We start from the raw sequence: 19,675 nt of genomic DNA, 5'->3' as shown, positions 1-19,675 counted from the left end.
GATGTGGCTGGGGGTGTGTGTGGATGTGATGTGCTGACGGTGTATTGAGGTGACGTGGCTGGGAGTGGGGAGAGGAGTGATGTGACTGGTGTGGTGGACAACTGATGTGGCTGGAAGGGTGGTATGGCTGGGGTGTCTGTGGATGACTGACATTGCTGGGAGGTGACATGGCTGGAGGAGTGTGGATGACTGTCATGGCTCGGGGGTGACATGGCTAGGGGCTGTGGGGGAATGTATGGCTGTGATGTGGCTGGCAGTGTGCTGGGGGATGACATGGCTGGGGGCTGGGAGTGGGGCGGGGAGTGATGTGGCTGGGAGGGTGATATGGCTGGACTGTGGGGATGACTCGTGGCTGAGGAGTGTGTGGATGACTGACGTGGCTGGGGGTGTGTGGATGACTGATGTGGTAGGGAGGTAACGTGGCTGGGGGCGTGTGTGGGTGTGATGTGGCTGGCAGTGTGTTGGGGGTGATGTGACTGGGAGTGGGGAGAGGAGTGATGTGATTGGTGTGGTGGACAACTGACATGGCTGGAAGGGTGGTATGGCTGGAGTGTCTGTGGATGACTGACATTGCTGGGAAGTGACATGGCTGGAGGAGTGTGGATAACTGTCATGGCTCGGGGTTGACATGGCTAGGGAGTGTGGGGGAATGTGTGGCTGTGATGTGGCTGGCAGTGTGCTGGGGGATGACATGGCTGGGGGCTGGGAGTGGGGAGGGGAGTGATGTGGCTGGGAGGGTGATATGGCTGGGGTGTGGGGATGACTGATGTGGCTGGGGATGTGTAGATGACTGATGTTGTTGGGAGGTGACATGGCTGGGGGCGTGTGTGGGTGTGACATGGCTGGCAGTGTGTTGGGGGTGATGTGGCTGGGGGCTGGGTGTAGAGAGGGGAGTGATGTGGCTGGGGTTGTGGATGACTGATGTGGCTGGGAGGGTGACATGGTTGGGGAGTGTGTGAATGACTGACATGACTGGGAGGTGATGTGGCTGTGTGTGTATGGACAACTGACATGGTTGGCAGGTGACGTAGCTGGGGGGTGATGTGGCTGGGGGAGTGTGTGGGTGACGTAGATGGGGGTGTGCGGAGGGGGACACCCCTGGGAGGTGGGGACAGTCTCAGGATGGGTGGGGTGGGTGAAGCTTAGGGCTGATGGGCTGTGGGTGTGTGGGGAGCCAGCCCTCCAGCCTGGCTGCCAGGGGGTCAGCTGACTAACCTATGTCCTCGGGGTCGGGAGAGCCTGTGGGAGAAACTGATCCCAGGGAGCTAGAGGGGGGACTGGTCCCAGGTTGGGGGGCTGTTCTGCACCAGGCTGGGGTCTGTGGGGAAGTTTCCTGTCAAATACACACACCAGCCTCCCGAGAGGGCTGGGGAGCAAGTCCATTTGTTCATTTTTCTTTTTATTTCCAGTTTCAAATTTTCTACAAGAAAAGAATAAAAAAAATAGAGAACTCTACAGATCGTCCAGCTGCCACGGCAACCATCGTCACGGGGCGGAGGCCATGGCACCGATCACCATGGAGACGAGGCTACAGCACTGAGCACGGCGGCCACAGGAGGGAGGCCACACAACGATCAACACGGAGACCACGCTACAGCATGAGTCCCCATGGAGACAAGGCCAGGGTGTGGACACTCACCCACCCAGGGACCCTTCCATGGACACGGCCCTCCCCAGGACACGGCCGCCCCTGCTCGGCCCGCTTCGTGGGCAGCTCTCCGTGTCCCAGAGCCGCATAGACCCACAGCCTCCGCCGGGGCCTCTGTTAGCACGACAACACTGGAACCGACAATGGAGACATCTACAGACACTAGGAAACTACCACCACAACCCGAGGGGAGAGCGCCCCGCTAGCCAGAGTGCCCCACCACAGCCCCCTGCCAGCCACCGGCCTCTGCCAGCCAGGGCACCCTGACTCAGCCCCTGGCTAGCCAGAGCACCCCACTACACCCGGCGTGCCCCACCACAGCCCCTGGCCAGCCATAGCCCCCTGCCAGCCAGTGGGGCTGCAGAGGGCGCAGGGCAGCAGGGGCTGTCCACTCCCCACGTCTCTCTGCCCCTCATTGGGCATATCCCCCATCAGTGGCTCTCTGTCCCCCAACTCTCTGCCCCCTCGTGGCTTCCCTCCCCTGCTGGCTCACTGTCCCTATGGGTCTACTTTCTAGCGAGTTCTCCCACCCAGTGTTAGTGTTTCATGTCTACACTACAGGCCCCTGCGTCCGCCTTGCCCCACTAGTGGGAAGACTGGGGGGTCACGTCCCTGCCCCGCCCGGGCACTGGGGTCTCCAGGCCCCATGGGGAGAGCAGGGCCCCCGGCTGGCCATTCCGCTGCCTCAAGCCAGCACCAGCTCCAGCTGCCCTTGCCTCTCACTGGGCTCCGTGTCCATAGGGGCTCCGTGGGGCTGTTGGGACATGTGGGGCACAGCAGTGGGGGGCTCCTCCTCAACTCCAGGCCCCTCATCCTGGGGGTGCAGTGGGGGCTGCTCCCCATCCTGCCCCAGGCAGGCGTGGGGCCGTGCAGGGGGGGCCGTGACAGGGCGGCGCCCCCGGGCCTTGCGGCTGTGGTGGACCTGCAGGTGCAGGGCCATGAGCTCAGGTGCGGAGGTGGCAAAGGGGCAGAAGAGGCATCGGTGCAGGGTGAGCTCACCAGGTGGCACCCCCTCTAGTGCCGGCCGCAGCGACAGGTCCAGTGGCTCGAAGTCGGCTCGGCCATTGCGCAGGGCTCGGCCAGTGCAGGCCGGCTTGCGGCGGGATGGTCGGGGCAGAGGCTCGTGGCTGGCCGTGCCCCAGGCCTGCGGCAGGAAGGCCCCGCGGTACTTCTCGGCTGCCTGCAATAGCAGCTCCGGGGGGAAGGCGGGCGGCTTGGCGGGGGCACTCGGGGTGGTGCGGCCCTTTGGCTCCAAGCTCCCGGCCGTGCCTGCGCCGGCACTGTTCTTCTGCTCGCGGTGGTGGCGCTGCAGGTGGTACTTGAGAGAGCCAGACTGGGTGCCAGCGTAGTCGCAGTGTGGGCACTTGTACGGGCGCTCACCTGCCGGAGGAGAGGGGAGACATCAGGCCCACGCTGGGGAGCCCAGACAGAGACAGACGCAGAGAAAGAGGGACACACGAACACGGAGACACAGACGGACACAAAGACAGACCAAGTACCGGGCTAGTTTATTCCACACAACCACGCACACTTAACACCCACACCCACATGCACGGACACTATGCACACACGCACACTACACCCCCCCACACATGCACACTTACACACACCCACACATACTTCACACATGCATACTACACGCACATTACACACACACACATGCACACTACTCACAGCACACACACTACAGATACATGCACACTACACACACACACATACACACACAAACCAAACGGTAAGATGATAGCTTTGCTGGTGTAACTCCATGTACCCTCTGAGCTCATGCCGGCAGAGATCACACCATTTCATTCCCCTGTGCCAGCAGGACAGACCATGGATGCAGAGACTCACCACAGACACTAATGTACAGACACAGATGCAGACAGACAGACAGACACACCCAGGCACGTCAGCCTAGCTCCCTTGGTGCATTTCAAGCACAACCGATTTCGGACTCCAGCATGGCACTTTTTACCAAACAGCTGCCATCCTCCATCCCCCATTTTTCCAGTTTTGTCCCTAATAATTTGGGGAGTAAGTGAGGAACACTGGAAACCCACCATTTTTTGGTTTTAAACAAACCTGGAAAATTCTAAAAAAAGTCCATGTTGGCGTGAAATTTTTGTTTTCACACAAAAACCACTTTCTTTGATGCAACTAAAATACCAGTTGAGACCTCGTATCCAGATCATGCCAGGCAACCTGGCCAGGTAAGCCCATCAGGACTATCCAGACCAGCCCACTGCATGGGCCAGATACCCACCCAGGGACACCCCTTCTGCTCTGGGCACCAGCTGCCCTACCCAGCCCGCTCTCCCACTCTAAGTCCACTCCATGTGATGCCAGCTTTGTGATCTGGAGATCTGCTCAGATGCAACCACCTCTAAGGTGGAACCCACTCCCAGGAAGTCTCAGAAAACCCTTTGGCACAGGGAAGGTAATAGCCTACTGCTGCTGCCAGCCCAGGCATTCCCACCAGCAGCATGGCTGGTGGAGGCTGGAGTTGTGGGGCTGCCAGTCCGAGTGCAGCTCCTGAAGTGCCCTGCACTGCATGGGCTCCCCTCTGTCTCTCCCCTCCAGACGGAGGGGCCATAGAGAGCCTGGGTAGGGCTCTGTCCTGCAGGCCCCCCAGTGCCCAGCTCACCTGTGTGGACACGCAGATGCACCTTGAGATGGTGGGAGGAGCGGAAGGTTTTCCCACAGTATGGACAGTCTTTGCCTGACGTGCCACGGCCCCCATCCAGACGCAGGGCCCCCCCACGCAGCCCCTTCTCCTCTGCACAGACAGGAGGGACAGCATGAGCCCAGGAGATGGGGGCTCAGGAGAGGGGCAGGGAGTGCAGGCCTGTGGGGCTGGGGGGACATGGGGAGGTGGGGGCACCTCAGGGTGCATGCGGGTGGGAGGGATGCAGAAAATGGGTGGGAGCTGAGGGGCCCGTACTCACCCTGTATCCCTGAGTTGGGAAGGTGTGAGTAAGGGGAACATAGAGGGTGGGGATGTTGTGGGGGCTGAACTCACCCTGTATCCCCGGGCTGGGCAGGGCCGTGGTGCTGGGTGGATGCAGGTGGGGTAAGGAGGGGGATGGGGGTGGGGGCCATACTCACCCTGTATCCCGGGCTGGGCAGGTCCATGGTGCCGGGGGGATGCAGGTGGGGTAAGGAGGGGGATGGCAGTGGGGGCCATGCTCACCCTGTATCCCCGGGCTGGGCAGGGCCGTGCTGCCAGGGGGATGCAGGTGGGGTAAGGAGGGGGGGTGGGGGCCATACTCACCCTGTTACCCTGGGCTGGGCAGGGCCGTGGTGCCGGGGGTATGTAGGTGGTGTAAGGGGGTGCTGTGGGTGGGGGGCGCTTTGGGGGCCGTACTCACCCTGTATCCCCGGACTGGGCAGGGCCGCACCCCAGCCAGTGCCTGCGTTGGAGCCGCCCCCGCCGTCCGTGGGCAGCCCGTGTCCCGCTGCTGCATGGAGCGAGGCCAGCGCCCCCAGGGCCCGGCCCCTGGCCCAGTCGCCATCCTGGGGCCGGTGGCTGCGGCTGTGTAGGGCCATCTGCTGGTAGGTGGCGAAGGCCCGGGTGCAGTCGGGGCAGCGGTGCTGTCCCACGCCGGCGCCACCCTCCTCCCTGGCCGTCTCGCCCCCGCTGTGCCGCCGACGCTCCCCCCACAGCTGGGCCGCCACCTCCTGCCCGCTCTCCACTGCGCGGGCCGTGGCCTGGAGCCGCTCGGCGCAGCTGGTGTCGCCCGGCTGGCGCAGCTCCAGGTAGCCCAGGAAGGAGCCCTGCTCGGCCTTGTCCGGGGGCGGCAGGAAGGCAGGATACAGCGCTTCGTAGCCCAGCAGCAGCCCCCGAGGCGCCTTGGGCTTCCCGCCGGCTGCTGGCACGGCCGCACCCCGCTCCCCTTTCAGCCCCAGCTTGCTGAGATGCACCTTCATGTGGTTCTTGAGGAACCAGGGCTCCTTGAAGCAGCGCCCGCAGACCTGGCACTTGTGGTCGAAGGAGTCCTTGTGCTTGCGCATGTGCCCCTTGAGGAACCAGGACTGGGTGAAGGCCTGGCCGCACACCTGGCAGCGGAACTCGGTGGGGGGCGGCGCAGCGGGGGCCGGAGGCGCCGGGGGGGCGTGGGCCTCCCGGCTGTGCCGCTGCAGCTCCCCCTCCTGGGCGGCGGCAAAGGGGCACTGCCCACACTTGTAGGGCTGGTGCAGGATTCGCAGGTGTCGCTCCTGCTCGCCCACCGTCCGGAACTTGCCTTTGCAGAAGGGGCAGCGGAAGCTGGGGGGAGGCAGCGGCGGTGGGGGTGACGGGGGGGCAGGGGGCGGGGCTGGCGGGGGGATAGGCAGTGGGGGGGGTTCCTCCTCCTCCTCTTCCTCCTCGTCTTCCTCCCCCTCGCTGGCGGCTGGCGGGCCCCGTCGCAGCAGCGCCCGCTCCTCCAGCTCCAGCAGCAGGCGGCTCTGGTGGCTGAGGCGGGCGCAGGCCTCGGGGCGGTGGGAGCGGAGGTGGAGCCGCAGGAGGCCGCGCTGGGCAGCACGGTGCCCGCAGTAGGGGCAAGTGAAGGGGGTCTCGCTGGCGTGGATCCGCGTGTGCAGTGCTAGGATGCTGTTGAAGCGGAAGCGCTTGCCGCAGACGGCGCAGGGGTAGGGCCGGGCTTTGCGCCCCCCACCCGCCCCCAGCGCTGGCCCCGGCCCGTTGAAGTAGCGCTGCAGGTCCAGCTCTCCGTTGAAGGCCGGGTTGTCGCCCTCGCTAGGGGACAGCCCCTCGGGCAGGGGGGATGGCGGTGGCTCCTGCTGGGGTGGGGGAGACGGCAGGGCTGCACAGCTGGCAGGGCTGGAGTCCACCACCTTGTGTGGGGACGGCGACCGGGAGTCCACCTCCTGCAGGGGACAAGAGGGAAGGGGAGCACTGGAGCTGGAAGACAAGCGAGGAGTAAAGGGAGCCCAGGAAGGGCCCCCTCCTAACTCCCAATAGTTGGAGATTGGGTGAGAGATGGGCTGGAAACGGATTTCCCAGGCCAGGAAAAACATTGTGATTTTGGACCTGAGGAGACCAATGCCTGAGTCTGCAGAGAGCCTGAGCCCATCGCTGTGAGAGGGGGAAGCTGCCCCAAGTGAGACTGTCACAGCTACACTGTCTGGAGGGGCCCCCAGAATGACACTGCTCTGGCGGCCTCTCCAGCGCCACCCTGGTAGCGTCTCCACGCAATGACGACTGATGAAAAGCAATGCCCTAATCTTCCTGAATGGGTCCTTTAATCCAGGGGTCCAATATGACGAAGTGGGAATTTTCTGTAATATTTTCATGAAGCCTATGTGTGCCTCAGTTTCCCTCTATCATTTGCATTGCTCCTCAGTGGAGGGGAAAGGGGACAGCACAGGACACACGGTGTGGGTGACACCTTACTGTCTGGACTGCAGTGAATGGGGCTGCTAAGGAACTGGTTGAAACCAACCCAGCTCAACAGAGGGGCCACAGAAACAAAGGAAGCCCCAAGGACCGAACAAGAACAATCGACACTCAACAGCGCAGGCAGGTGGGGCTGTGAACTCAGCCTGGCCCTGCCTGGAGACAAAGGACGAGAGGTGACCAGCAGGGGACAGAGTATGGGCCTCACCTGCTGGACTGTGTCTTAACCTCTGTCTCTGTGCCTACCTGAGCCCTCGAGTGCTCTGTGCCAGGCGACAATAAACTGTTGCCTGGTTTGACAGCGCTGCCTAACGCCACTGTAAATACTTGCTGAGCATGCTCAACAAGCCTCTGACCTGGAGGAGTCTCAGTGGGACTCGCTGGCACAGCTCAGGGCATGACGCAGGACGGCTGGAGCCCCAAGGCTCAGGCACTGAGGCCGTGTGGCCTCCCCTGAAGGAAGCGTTGGATCCCTTAGCGTTCTGGCCCACTGACAGGTTCCTCCAAGACAGTGTTAAAAGCTGGGGCCTAGCACAGATCCTATGGCTCCATGAAACTCAGCAACTCCGATCCACTGCCTGGCTGGGGTGAGGGAATCCCGCTGTCTGTGTTTACACCCTCATCAGTTCTCCTTTCCAGGGGGCCTCCCTCTCCCCCAGCCACTGCCTCCAGGTCCAAGGCTAGGAAAGGGGATCCAGACCCATGAAGCATCCTGCTCCCAGTGGGATGGAAGAGCACTTACCTCCATGTTGCCAGCGATCACATGCTTCAGTCCTGCTCTTTCAGGGCAGCCGAGGGGATGGGGCCGGGTGCATCTTCAAACCCAGCAGACAGCGGCATGGGCTGCAAGAGAAAAAACAGAAGAGCTCAGAATTCATCACCCAGGGATTCACGCCGGACACCCACAATGTGGGATTCACCCCCAACGCCAGCATCACACAGGGACTCCGGAGCAGTGGCACAGCAGCCGGAGCTGAAAACAGGGGAGTTTGAATGGAGGTGTGTGGGAGAAGGGAGGCAAGCCCCTGTTCCTTCGTGGCAGTGACAGGAGCTTAGGTGGGAAGGCTCTGACTCCTCCAGAGGCAGCAGTGGAAGTGACCCAAGGAACGGCAGAGACAATGAAGGTGACTGGATGTGGAAGCTGCAAGATGTACGTTATTCTGGAGAGGGAACCATAAAGGTGCTGCCTTTGGATGAAGCGCTGCCTGATAGAGCTGATGGAAGAGACGACCCAAGGTCTGGAGATGCAGCTAGAAAGTCTGGTTGTGTTTCAAAGGGGATTTGAGCGGCTGATGGAGGGAAGGAGGGAGGTGGCTGAAGGGAAACCTCCAGCCTTGCAGATGCAGGCTGGACTGGAGAGCTGCGAGATTAGCCTGCCAGGTAGGGTAAGTGCACAGTGGAAGCATGAGATCCAGGCAGAAGAAAAGACCCGGCTAGTGAAGAGTAGAGCTAAGGAAGAGGTTTGCTGGGCTGGAAAATGAAGGGGTGCAGCAGGCAGTGACAGAAGGTGGGAGGGCGAGGAAGAAGAGGAGAGCAGCTAGTTCTACAAGAAGAGGGAAGAGACAATGGAGCTCCAGAGTTCGGAGCCCCAGGAGGACAGGAGACGGTGACATGCTGAGGACCTCAAGTGAGAGCAGAAGACAAGAAGACACAGCCAGAAAGAACAGAAGGAGAGAGGGTGGAGAATTGCACCATCCCCAAGAAAAGGCAGGTCTCCATGACTGGGGATTTGCTACTTCGAAGAACAGACCGGCCTGTCACCAGAGCTGATCCAGAGAACAGCAGGGGGTGCTGTCTGCTGGGCGCTAAAGTACGGGATGGGGACCTGACGCTGAAGAGGATCCTGATGGGAGCAGGAAAGAACCCACTGACTGTCCTTCACGTGGGAACAAAAGATACAGCTAGATTCAAGGGAGAGTATATCAGGCTGGGGAAGACACTTAAAGAAACGGAGGCTCAGGGGATCTTCCCTGGGATTCTGCCTGTCCCTAGAGAAGGAGAGCAACGGCGAGACAAGATTATGATGGCTCAGCAGATCAGCAGAGGGCTCTGGCAGTGGTGCTATGAGGAGGGCTTTGGGATGTTCAACCACAGGGACACAATTCATGGACAGAGGCCTGTTCTCATGGGATGGACTCCATCTGAGTAGGGACTGAAATAGACCTCTGGGCTGGAGGTTGGCACAACTCATTAAAAGAGTTTTAAACCAGGAACTCGGGAGAGACGGTTGGGCGATGCTCATGTAATCTCCATACTTGATTCTACTGAGCAGGTGGAAAATCAAGTACAAGAAGATAGAGCAATGGAGACAGGAACAGCAGAGGGTAGGATAATGGACAACAAGAGGAAAGACAGAGCCAGTACCAATGACACTAACAGTCTTAGGTGACGCTAGTAGTAAAATGACTGTACCTAATGGGCGAGGAATCTGTGCCAAGCCAAGCAGAAACAGCTGAGATGTCTGTACACCAATGCAAGGAGCCTGGGTAATAAATGGAGGAAGTGAAATTAGCTATGATAAGGATAACAGAAACATGGTGGAAGAGCAGTTATGGCAGGAGCCCGGGTATTGAAGGCTTTTCAGGAAAGACAGAAATAAAGGCAAATGTGGTGGAGCAGCATTGTATGTTAACGATGAGGTAGATTGTAAAGAAATTAGAGGTGATGGAATGGATAAAAGGGAATCTGTTTGGGTCAAAATCACTTTTTGTGAAAGGTAACAGAGATTCCCTTGGGGCAGTGCTCGGGATGTGGTACAGACCCCCAGGATCTGATTTGGATGGGATAGAGACCTCTTTAAGGTTTTTAATGAAAGAAATACTATTGGGAATTATGTGATTATGGGAGACTTTAACTTCCCAGATATAGGAGGGAGGACAAGTGCTACTAATAATAGTAGGGCCCAGATGTCCCTGGATGTGATAGCTGACAGATTTCTTCACCAAATAAAACAGGAGTACTTGTGGCATCTTAGAGACTAACAAATTTATTAGAGCATAAGCTTTCGTGGGCTACAGCTCACTTCATCGGATGCATAGAATGGAACGTATAGTAAGAAGATATATATATATATATATATACACATACAGAAAAGGTGGAAGTTTCCTTACAAACTGTAAGAGGCTAATTAATTAAGATGAGCTATTATTGTCGCTGAACCAACAAGAAGTGATGCCATTTTAGATCTAGTGCTGGTAAGAAGCAAGGACCACATGGAAGAACTGGTTGTAGAGGACAACCTTTGTTCGAGTGATCCTGAGTTAATTCAGTTTAAACTAAACAGAAGGATAAGCAAAAATAGGTCTGCAACTGGGGTCCTTGATTTCCAAAGGGCAAACTTTACAAAATGAAGGGACTTAATATGGAAGTTGACTGGCCTGAGGAACTCAAGGATCTGAATGTGGAGGAGGCTTGGAATTACTTTAAGTAAAAGCTATGTGAAGTCGGCATCCCAAGCAAGGGAAAAATTTTGTAGGGAGGGTTGCAGGCCAAGTTGGATGAACAACCATCTCAAACAGGCTATTGAGAGAAAGTAGAAAGCCTACAAGGTATGGATCAGTAAAGAAAGCCACCTCTTTGCAGGGGTGCTGGAAAAACTTTTACTGTGTGGGTGCTGAAGGCAAAAACCATGTATTTCAGTTGTTATTACTACCAGCTCTCCTGACCATCAACAAGGTTAGCCTTGAAATTAGGCAAAGGTTTCTAACCATCAGAGGAGTGAAGTTCTGGAACAGCCTCCCAAGGGGAGCAGTGTGGGGTACAAAAATTAACTTGTTTTAAGACTGAGCTTGGTAAGTGTCTGGAGGGGATGTTATGATGGGACTGCCTGCAATCGCATATGGCCCAGTACCCACAGCGGCCGGTGACTGGGCATTAGGTGGGGAGGGCCCTGAGTTATGTCAGAGAATTATTTCCCAGGGGTCTGGCTGGTGGGTCTCACCCACGTGCTCAGGGTCTAATCGATCGCCATATCTGACATCGGGAAGGAATTTTCCCCAAGGTCAGATTAGCAGAAACCCTGGGGCGTTTTCCCCTTTCTCTGCAGCATGGGGCACAGGTCACTTGCTCCTTTGAACTAGAGCAAAGGGTGGATTTTCTGTAACTGGAAGTCTTTAAACCAACATTTGAGGATGTCAGTATCTCAGCCAGAGGTCGGGGGGTCTGTTACTGAAGTAGGTAGGAGAGGTTCTGTAGCCTGCAACGTGCAGGAGGTCAGAACTAGATGAACATGATGGTTCATTCAGCCCTTAGAGTCTGTAAGACGTCAGTATCACACCCACACACGCACCAGCCTCACACCGGAATTCACACCTCCTGCAAAACCAGCATCACATTGGATTCTCCCCCTCCCTCCAAGTAGGGTTGCCAACTTTCTAATCACACAAAATAGAACACTCCTTCCTCACCCCCTTCCCCAAGGCCCCACCCCTTCTCCAAGGCCCCGACCCTGCTCGTCCATCCCCTCCTCCCTCCATCACTCACTCTCCCCCACCGTCACTCACTTTCACTGGGCTGGAGCAGGGGGTTGGGGTGCAAGAGGGGGTGAGGGCTCTGGCTGGAGGTGCGGGCTCTGGGGTGGGGCCGGGGATGAGGGTTTTGAGGTACGGAAAGGGCTCCAGGCTGGGGCAGGGGGTTGGGGTGCAGGAGCGGGTTCGGGGTCCCAGTGGTGCTTACCGCAGCTCCCAGGAAGTGGCCGCCAGGTCCCTGCAGCCCCTAGGTGACTAGAGAGGCTCCGCACACTGCCCTCCTGCCTGCAGGCGCTGCCCCACCGCTCCCATTGGTTCCCAGCCAATGGGAGCTTCAGAGCTGGCACTCAGGCGCACAGAGCCTCCCTGGCCAGCCATGTGCCTAGGGGCTGCAAGGATCTAGCGGCCGCTTCCAGGAGCTGCGCAGAGCCAGGGCAGGCAGGGAGCCCGCTTTAGCCCCGGGCTCCTGATGCCGACCGGAGCCGCCAAGTTCCCTTTTCAACCGAGTGTTCTGGTCAAAAACCTGGCAACCCTACCTCTAAGACCATGCTCACCTCCACAGCCAGCCTGGCCTGGCCCAGGTCCCCCTGTCCGGCCCCCCTGGCCTGGCCCAGATCCCTTGCACAGCCAGCCTGGCGCAACCCAGCCTCGGGCCCCCGGCACAGCCCAAAGCCAGAGCCCCCTGCACAGCCAGCCCAGCCCCAGAGCCAGACCCCCTTGCCTAGCCAGATCTGCCCAGTCTCCATGTGGTACCAGGGGCTGGTCCAGCCGTGGGCTGGGTGAACGACTGCGTGTTCGGGTCGCTGACAGGTTTGGGCTGAACCGAATCCGAACATTTGGAAAATTTGCTGCAATGCAAAACAATCCATTTCTGCTCAAGCCAAACATGTGAGCCAGACTGGATTGGTTCAGGCCTTTAGTTCAGCGGTCACAGCACTTCCCTGGGACTGGGCAGTCCCTGGTTTAATTCCCCCCTGCTGCTGGAAAGGAGGGATTTGACCTGGAGGGGGCCCTGGCAGCTGTTGGAGCTGTTCCACTGCATCTAGGTGAGTGCTCCAAGCCCCCGTCTATGACTCAGGCTCATGCTCTCCCTGGCCCAGTGATTATCTATTGTCACTAGGAACATGCTGGATGGCCATTGGGCCTTGCCCAGCATAGCCGGGCCTCACATGGGAAGGTGGGGGGGGGGGGTTATGAGTGCATCCTGAAGGGATCGAACCTGAAAGGAAGTTTCTCAGCCTTGTCTCTGACTCCTTGGGCCTGCTGGGACTACGGCTGAAAAGGGCCACAGACCAGGGGACCACGGAGTCAGTGCCACGCCTCTCAGAACACTTGCAGCTCTGCACTGGGATAATGACTATAATCCAGTGTCATGCTTCAGGGCTGCAGCTCCTGCAGGGTGAGGAAGAATGTTTTTCCCCCATGCACAGCTGGCCAGACGGACTGAGGCGGCGAAGGTGAGGTCGCCTTTCTCTGAAGCATCAGCGATCATCCACAGCTGGACGTGGCTGCTGTGAGCTGATCCAGAGAATTCTGCCTCAGATACTTGGCTGGTGGGTCTTGCTCAGGGTCAAACCAACTGTCAGATTTGGGATGGAGGAGGAATTTTCCCCTCAGATTGGCAGGGACCTGGGTGGGGGTGGGGTGTGTCTCACCTTCCTCGGCAGCATGGGGCATGGGTCACCGGCTGGGAGCGTCTGGGCATGTCCTCAATTCCCTGCCATTACAGGGGCCGAGCATTGGTGTGCCGCAGTCTCCCATTCTCTGCCTCTAGCACACAATCGTTTAGTCTCTAAGGACTGACATGCTAAGGTCTAAGTCAGGTAATTGAGTGAGTCCTGCATTATGTCTGGCTGAGTGAGAGTGGAGTTGCTAGAAGGAGATGTCCAATCTTTGATTAGTGACGGTGAATCCACCCTGTGAGTTGCTTTAACATCAATCCCCCTCCTTATTAAGCGTTTGCATGTTGTTCCCAGTTGGAATTTACAGCCATTGGCCTGGTCTCGCCCTCGCACACAAAGCAAACACAGCTCTCAGACATGAAGTGTGCCCCCAGATGCTGTGGTGCCTGCCTGTTTTTGCAGAGAGCCTGAAGCCATTCTTCCCAGGGGAGAACTCTTCTGACCCCATTGAGCTCATTGCAGACTCAGTGCCATGCCCAGTGGTGGCTAATGCAGTGGCTAGTGCTGATCTGGAATGAGGGAAATGGTGGGCGGGCAGTGGGAAGGCACAGCCAGGACACAAGGAGAGGGGGAGGAGGGGATCGAAAAGATGGCCTGAAAGGCTAGTGGGGATTCCCACTGAATGCAACAATAAAGCACTGAGCAAACAGCACCCACACGTTTCACTTCGAGCTGGTCAGAAAACGGGGAGATGTTTCTCTGGGAAATTCTGACTGTTGAAAAAATACAAATGTATTTTGCCACTAAAAAGAAAATAATCAGTTTTCTGTGGGGGCGAGGGGTGTTCTAGTGAAGTGGAGTGGCCCGTAGCCCTTCCCACCCACTCAGCCTGTGCCGGGGGGCGAGGGGGCGACTCCCATTGGAGATGGGCAGTGGTATGAAGCCCCCAGCCTGTGCGCATGGGGGGGTGGAATTCCCAGTGGAGATGGGCAGGGATTGTTTAGTGACTGTCTGGACTCGGTGCTCTCCCTCATTGCTCTGCCCGGCCAGGGGCTCCCATGCACACAGCCTGGAGGGCAAACCCCACTTTGCATGGACAGCGCCCCAGCTAGAGCTCTGGTCCATGCTGGCCCTTACATGCCCAGACCCCACGGGGATCCCAGTGACCTATTGATCTTGGCTGTAAGCCCCTGGGAACACAGGCATTGCCAGCTGGGATAGCGCTGCATCCTGTCTAGCCCAGACGTTCTCTCCCACAGTGACCAGCATCAGATGCTGCAGAGGCAGGGGTAGGACCTGTGCAGTAGCAGTGTGGGGTAACCTGCCCCCCCACAGGAGATCTCATCCTGCTCGCTAATGCCTTAAGCCCCAAAGCAGGAATAATCTGCCTGTTGGCATGAACTGTTATAACCCTGGACATGCCTGTACCCCAGAGAAAATGCCTGTGCACCTTTACAAGTGGGTGCAGCTCTCAGCCTCAGCAAATCCCTGTGGCAGAGAGTTCCACCGGCTCGTCACTCCTTGCATGTGAAAAAGCCTTTCTTTCAATCAGTTTTCAGTTCCCCCTTTCAATCTCATTGACCAGCCCTTGTCCGTTTGCTGTCAGAATGGACGCCCCTCCTTCTCCAGACCAGTTGGTATTTTTAGACCCAGGTCCTGCTGCCTCTTAGCAATCCACCTTGTTTCCATCTCTCTCCAGAGAAAAGTTTTTCCAGCCCCTCATCATTCTCGCTGTACCGGTAATACGCACTAGCCTTTGGGACGAGGTGCCCAGCACTGCACAGTGTACAGAGGGGGCCGCCCCATGGATTTATAAAACGGCTTTGCGACATTTGCTGTGATTCCCCATCCCAGATATTAACTATGCTGTGATTTCCTGCACAGAGCCCTGCCAGAAGGAAGTTAGTCAAGGGGCAAAGTCGCAGAGAATGGAGGCTCCGCGCTCCCTGCTCTCTGTGCCTGGCCTGGGGCTCCCTTCACACCCATGCTTCTCCCCCCAGGGCCCTGCCCCAGAAAATGTGCAGGGTGTAGACCCCAGGCTTAGGTCACTATCCTGTCCCCTGATCCTGGACTGACTCATCTCCATGGCGCACGGGAGCCCCTGGGAGGCAGCAGGGTTAACCCTAACCCTGACCTCTTGGGCGTCTGCCTTTGCCCTCGCTGACCCCGTGCCTCCTCCCTTCCCCTCCGCAGGCCGCCCTGCGGCAGCACCTTTCCCCCCTTCCCTCTGGGGGAGCCGCCGTCCCGGGGAAGGGGCCCTGCTGCCTGTGACGGGGCCGGCACAGCCGGGGGAGGGGGAGCTCCCCAGAGTGAGGCCCAGGGAAGAGGGGAGCGCCAGGCTTCAGGGAACCCGGGTCCCAGCCAGCCCGCGCGGCGTGGCCAGAGGAGAGGAGCAGCTCCCAGCTCGCTCTGCACGCCAGTGTGCACCTGTCCCGGCAAGGGGCGGGGGAGAGAGCCGGCCCTGCGAAAGGGCTTTATCCCAAGGCATCCCCTCCCCCGCCTGCCCGCCCAGCCGTCTGCACAAACTTCTGGGGCCTCCATGAAAGGAGCCCAAAGAAAAAGGATTAAGGTCCGTCTCCCCCCTGCCGCTGGGAGAGCGGCCGCCCTGCCCCCCAGGCCGCACCGGGGACCGCTTCCCCCCCTTGCCCTGCAGCCAGCGACTCCCAAAGTTGGGCAAGTGCCCCCCCCCCGCACCCAAGCCAGGGAGCCCAGACAAGTACGGGATTGTCCCCGTGGGCCCCTTCCCCCAGCCGGGGAGAACAAAAGGAGCCGGAGCCGGAGCAGCAGCAGCACCCGCCTGACTCCTTTGTGCCACTTGTGCTCATGCAAAACAGCACATTCCAGCTCGCCTGGCCCCTGCGCCCCCACCCCGGCCGGGAGCGTCCTGACCCCCCCACAGCCTCCAAGCATCTTTTATCCCCCGATCCCCGAGAAACTGACCCCTCCCCGCTAGGCCCCAACTCACGTCTGCAATACAAAGGGCTGCCCCGGGGAGTAGGCCCACTGTGCCACGCAGGCCAGCAGCACCCCCTCTTCCCCGCCACCTCCCCGGCCAGCGGGAGAGCCACGGCAAAAGTTGACTTAGTTTCCCCTGACCGGGCACCCCCTCCCCAACCTGCACGGCACCTGCTCCCAAGTCGGAGCCAGGGCCGGCGCCCAGCCATGGGGCGGCAGGGGCGCTGGCGTGGGCCGTGCGGCACAGCTACTCACGGGCCGGGCGAGGCGACAGCTGGGGAGCCCCCCGCGCCAGCGCTGGGCTGGGGCTGACTGAGCAGAGCAGAGCGGCAAGCGGCCGGCCTCCCCCCTCATTGTATGGAGCAGGCATGCATGCAGCAATTTGCATTTTTTAAGCTTTTCATCACTGCACAGGCAGCGCTGGGAGTTTTCTCCCCCTCTCGCCGCCCAGCTCAAAATGGTGGCAGGGCTGGGGGGCGGGGGGGGGGTATCCCACACAGGCCGGGCTGCCAGGCATGGGGGGAGACGAGGGCCTTTCCCAGTCCCCCCTCTTTTCCCTTTGTTTAGATGGTGACATTTGGTAGAGTCCTGGTTATTGATCACAACATTAAAGAGACAGCGACCGGGAGAGAGACAGAGCGGGAAAGAGACTGGGCGCAGGTGGGGGTAGGAGCCAGGCTGCAGGGCAGGAGGTAGGAGCTCAGGGATGGGGCACGGGGGTGGGGGGTAGGAGCTCAGGGATGGGGCAGGAGCCCAAAGATGGGGCATGGGGTGAGGCTATTAGCCCAGGGACAGGATGCAGGGTGGGTGAAGGAACTCAGGGAAGGGTTGTGGGGCAGGGTTGGACCCATCTGTCCCGTGGGACCACAGCACAGCATAGGTGGTCAGAGGGGACTCTAGGCCTCTCTCCTGTGGGGTCATGGCCCCAATGCAAGTGGGTTTGGAGGGGCTCTGGGCCTGTTTCACTTATGGGGAACACAACCGCAGCATGGAGGATGGGGGTCTCTGGGTCTCTCTCTCCTGTGGGGGTCACAGCCCCAGGGCCGGGGGTCTCTGGATCTGTCTCTCCCTTGGGGGTCAAAACCCCAGGGCTGCGGGTCTCTGGGCCTGTCTCTCCGGTGGGGGCACAGCCCGAGGGCTGGGGGGTCTCTGGGCCTGTCTCTCATGTGGGGGGTCACAGCCCCAGGGCCAGGGGTCTCTCCTGTGGGGTCACAGCCCCAGCATTGGGGGTCCCTGGGCCTGTCTCTCCTGTGGGGGTCCGGGGGCTCTGGGCCTGTCTCTCCCATGGGGGTCACAGCCCTAGCACAAGGGAAGGAACAATCAGTTGCATACATACAAAACGGAAAGTTTCTGCCTAGGAAGGAGTACTGCAGAAAGGGATTTGGGGGTCAGGGTGGATCCCAAGCTAAATATGAGTCAACAGTGTAACACTGTTGCAAAAAAGGCAAACCTCATTCGGGGCTGTACTAGCAGGAGTGTTGTAAGCAAGACACGAGAAGTAATTCTTCTGTACTACTCCGTGCTGGTTAGGCCTCACCTGGAGTACTGAGTCCTTTTCTGGGTGCCACATTTCAGGAAAGATGGAGACAAATTGGAGAAAGTCCAAAGAAAAGCAACAAAAATAATAAAATGTTTAGAAAACATGACCTATGAGGGAAGATTGAAAAAATTGGGTTTATGTAATCTGGAGAAGAGAAGACTGAGGGGGACATGATCACAGTTTTCAAATACATAAAAGGTTGTTACGGGGGGAGGGAGAAAAATTGTTCTTCTTAACCTCTGAGGCTAGGACAAGGAGCAATCGGCTTAAATTGCAGCAAGGGAGGTTTAGGTTGGACAGTAGGAAAAACTTCCTGTCAGGGTGGTTAAGCATTGGAATAAATTGCCCAGCGAGGTTGAGGAATCTCCATCATTGGAGATGTTTACGAGCAGGTTAGACAAACACCTGTCAGGGATGGTCTAGATAATACTTAGTCCTGCCAGCAGCACAGGGGACAGGTCTAGACGACCTCTCACGGTCCCTTCCAGTCATACGATTTTATGGAGGCTGGGGCGGCTCTGGCACTCCTGGATGCTGGCACACAGCTGGGTCCTGCAGCGGGACTGGCCACAGCACGGGAACAGAGACAGAGACAGCTGCCGGCACGGCTTTATTAATATGCAGGATATAAATGGCCAGGAGTCTGTACAGCGACCGGCTTCCTGGCTCCAAACGCAGTCACCCCAGCCCCTCCACCCCACAGTCAGGGGGAGGCCTCAGTGTCAGGGCATGAGGCAGCAGCCTTCCAGTATACCTCTCACTCCTAGGCCAGGCCCCACAGGCTCCTGCTTCCCTGGCAGCCGCAGCCCCCACTCCTGCCGGCCCAGTTCCCTCAGTAAATATATTGTATATTATATACGCCTTAGTACTTGTATAAAGCTCCTGCCCCCACAGCTGAATCCCCATGATGCTCCAGTCTGTCCGACAGAGAATTTCCCACAATGCTCTATTCCCTGAGCACAAAATGTCCCATGATGCTCCAGTATCCCCAGGAGGGAATGTCCCAGGATGCTCCAGTCAGCCAGGCACTGAATTTCCCATGATGCTCCTGTATCCCCAGCAGGGAACGTCCCATGATGCTCCAGTACACCAAGCACAGAATTTCCCATGATCTTCCAGTCACTCCCAGCACAGTGTCTCACGATGCTCCAGTCCACCAGCCACTGAATTTCCCACAGTTCTCCAATCTCCCCAGCAGGGAATGTTCTATGATGCTCCAGTCTGCCAGGCAAAGACTTCCTATGATGCGCCTGCCCCCGGCTGATGGGGCTGGGTCACCCCAGGGCCCTTGTGGCTGCCTTGCAGTAACCCTGGTGGCTACAGCTGCTTCGGAAGGGGAGTGAAACAGGCACACACACACAGTGTGCACAGGTGTGGGTCGACCCAGGAGCACAAACGGACATGTGTAGGCTGGGCTGTGGGTGCAAAAGGGGCCCATGTGTGTGCGTGTGCACATGGGGCGGGATCATTCCATGGGCAGACATGGCTGAGTGACACAGGAATCTCACGACACTGCTCCATACAGGTTTCAGAGTAGCAGCCGTGTTAGTCTGTATTCACAAAAAAGAAACGGAGTACTTGTGGCACCTTAGAGACTAACAAATTTATTTGAGCATAAGCTTTCATGAGCTGGCATCTGATGAAGTGAGCTCTAGGTCACGAAAGCTTATGCTCAAATAAATTTGTTAGTCTCTAAGGTGCCACAAGTACTCCTTTTCTTTTTGCTCCATACAGTGGATGTGCATGCGCATGTGGAGGAGTTGTTATATATACAGGTACAGCTGGGTGACACAGGGATCAGTGTGGTTGTATGGAGAGGTCATTACATGGGCATGCACGGTTGGGTGAGACAGGGATCAGTGTGGACCTGGGCAGGTGAAGGGGTTGTTGCACGTGGAATCACGACTGGCTGAGACAGGGATCAGTGTGTGTGTGGGCTTGACGCAGACGTGAAGGGGTGGTGGCACGTGGAGGCACGGCTGGGTGAGACAGGGATCAGTGTGTGCATGGGCGTGGGCATGTGAAGGGGTGGTGGCACGTGGAGGCACGGCT

General features: G+C 58.4%; 1 protein-coding gene across 1 annotated transcript; it reads right to left on the bottom strand.

Annotated features, from left to right (window-relative positions):
* Nucleotides 1-1,382: 1,382 nt before the first annotated feature.
* ZNF219 (zinc finger protein 219) lies at nt 1,383-16,521 on the bottom strand. Its single transcript, XM_038369921.2, has 5 exons — nt 16,339-16,521; nt 7,783-7,883; nt 5,017-6,511; nt 4,293-4,424; nt 1,383-3,028 (listed from the first exon to the last, which is right to left on the bottom strand). Exons 2-5 carry the CDS (start codon nt 7,786-7,788, stop codon nt 2,334-2,336), a joined length of 2,328 nt encoding a protein of 775 aa, XP_038225849.1. The 5' UTR covers nt 7,789-7,883; nt 16,339-16,521; the 3' UTR covers nt 1,383-2,333.
* Between the last annotated feature and the right edge of the window lie 3,154 nt (nt 16,522-19,675).

This window comes from Dermochelys coriacea, chromosome 13, assembly GCF_009764565.3.
Source record: "Dermochelys coriacea isolate rDerCor1 chromosome 13, rDerCor1.pri.v4, whole genome shotgun sequence".
Lineage (NCBI taxonomy): Eukaryota > Metazoa > Chordata > Testudines > Dermochelyidae > Dermochelys > Dermochelys coriacea.
Note: the sequence above shows the minus strand (reverse complement) of the source record. Positions and strands in the feature narration are given on the sequence as shown.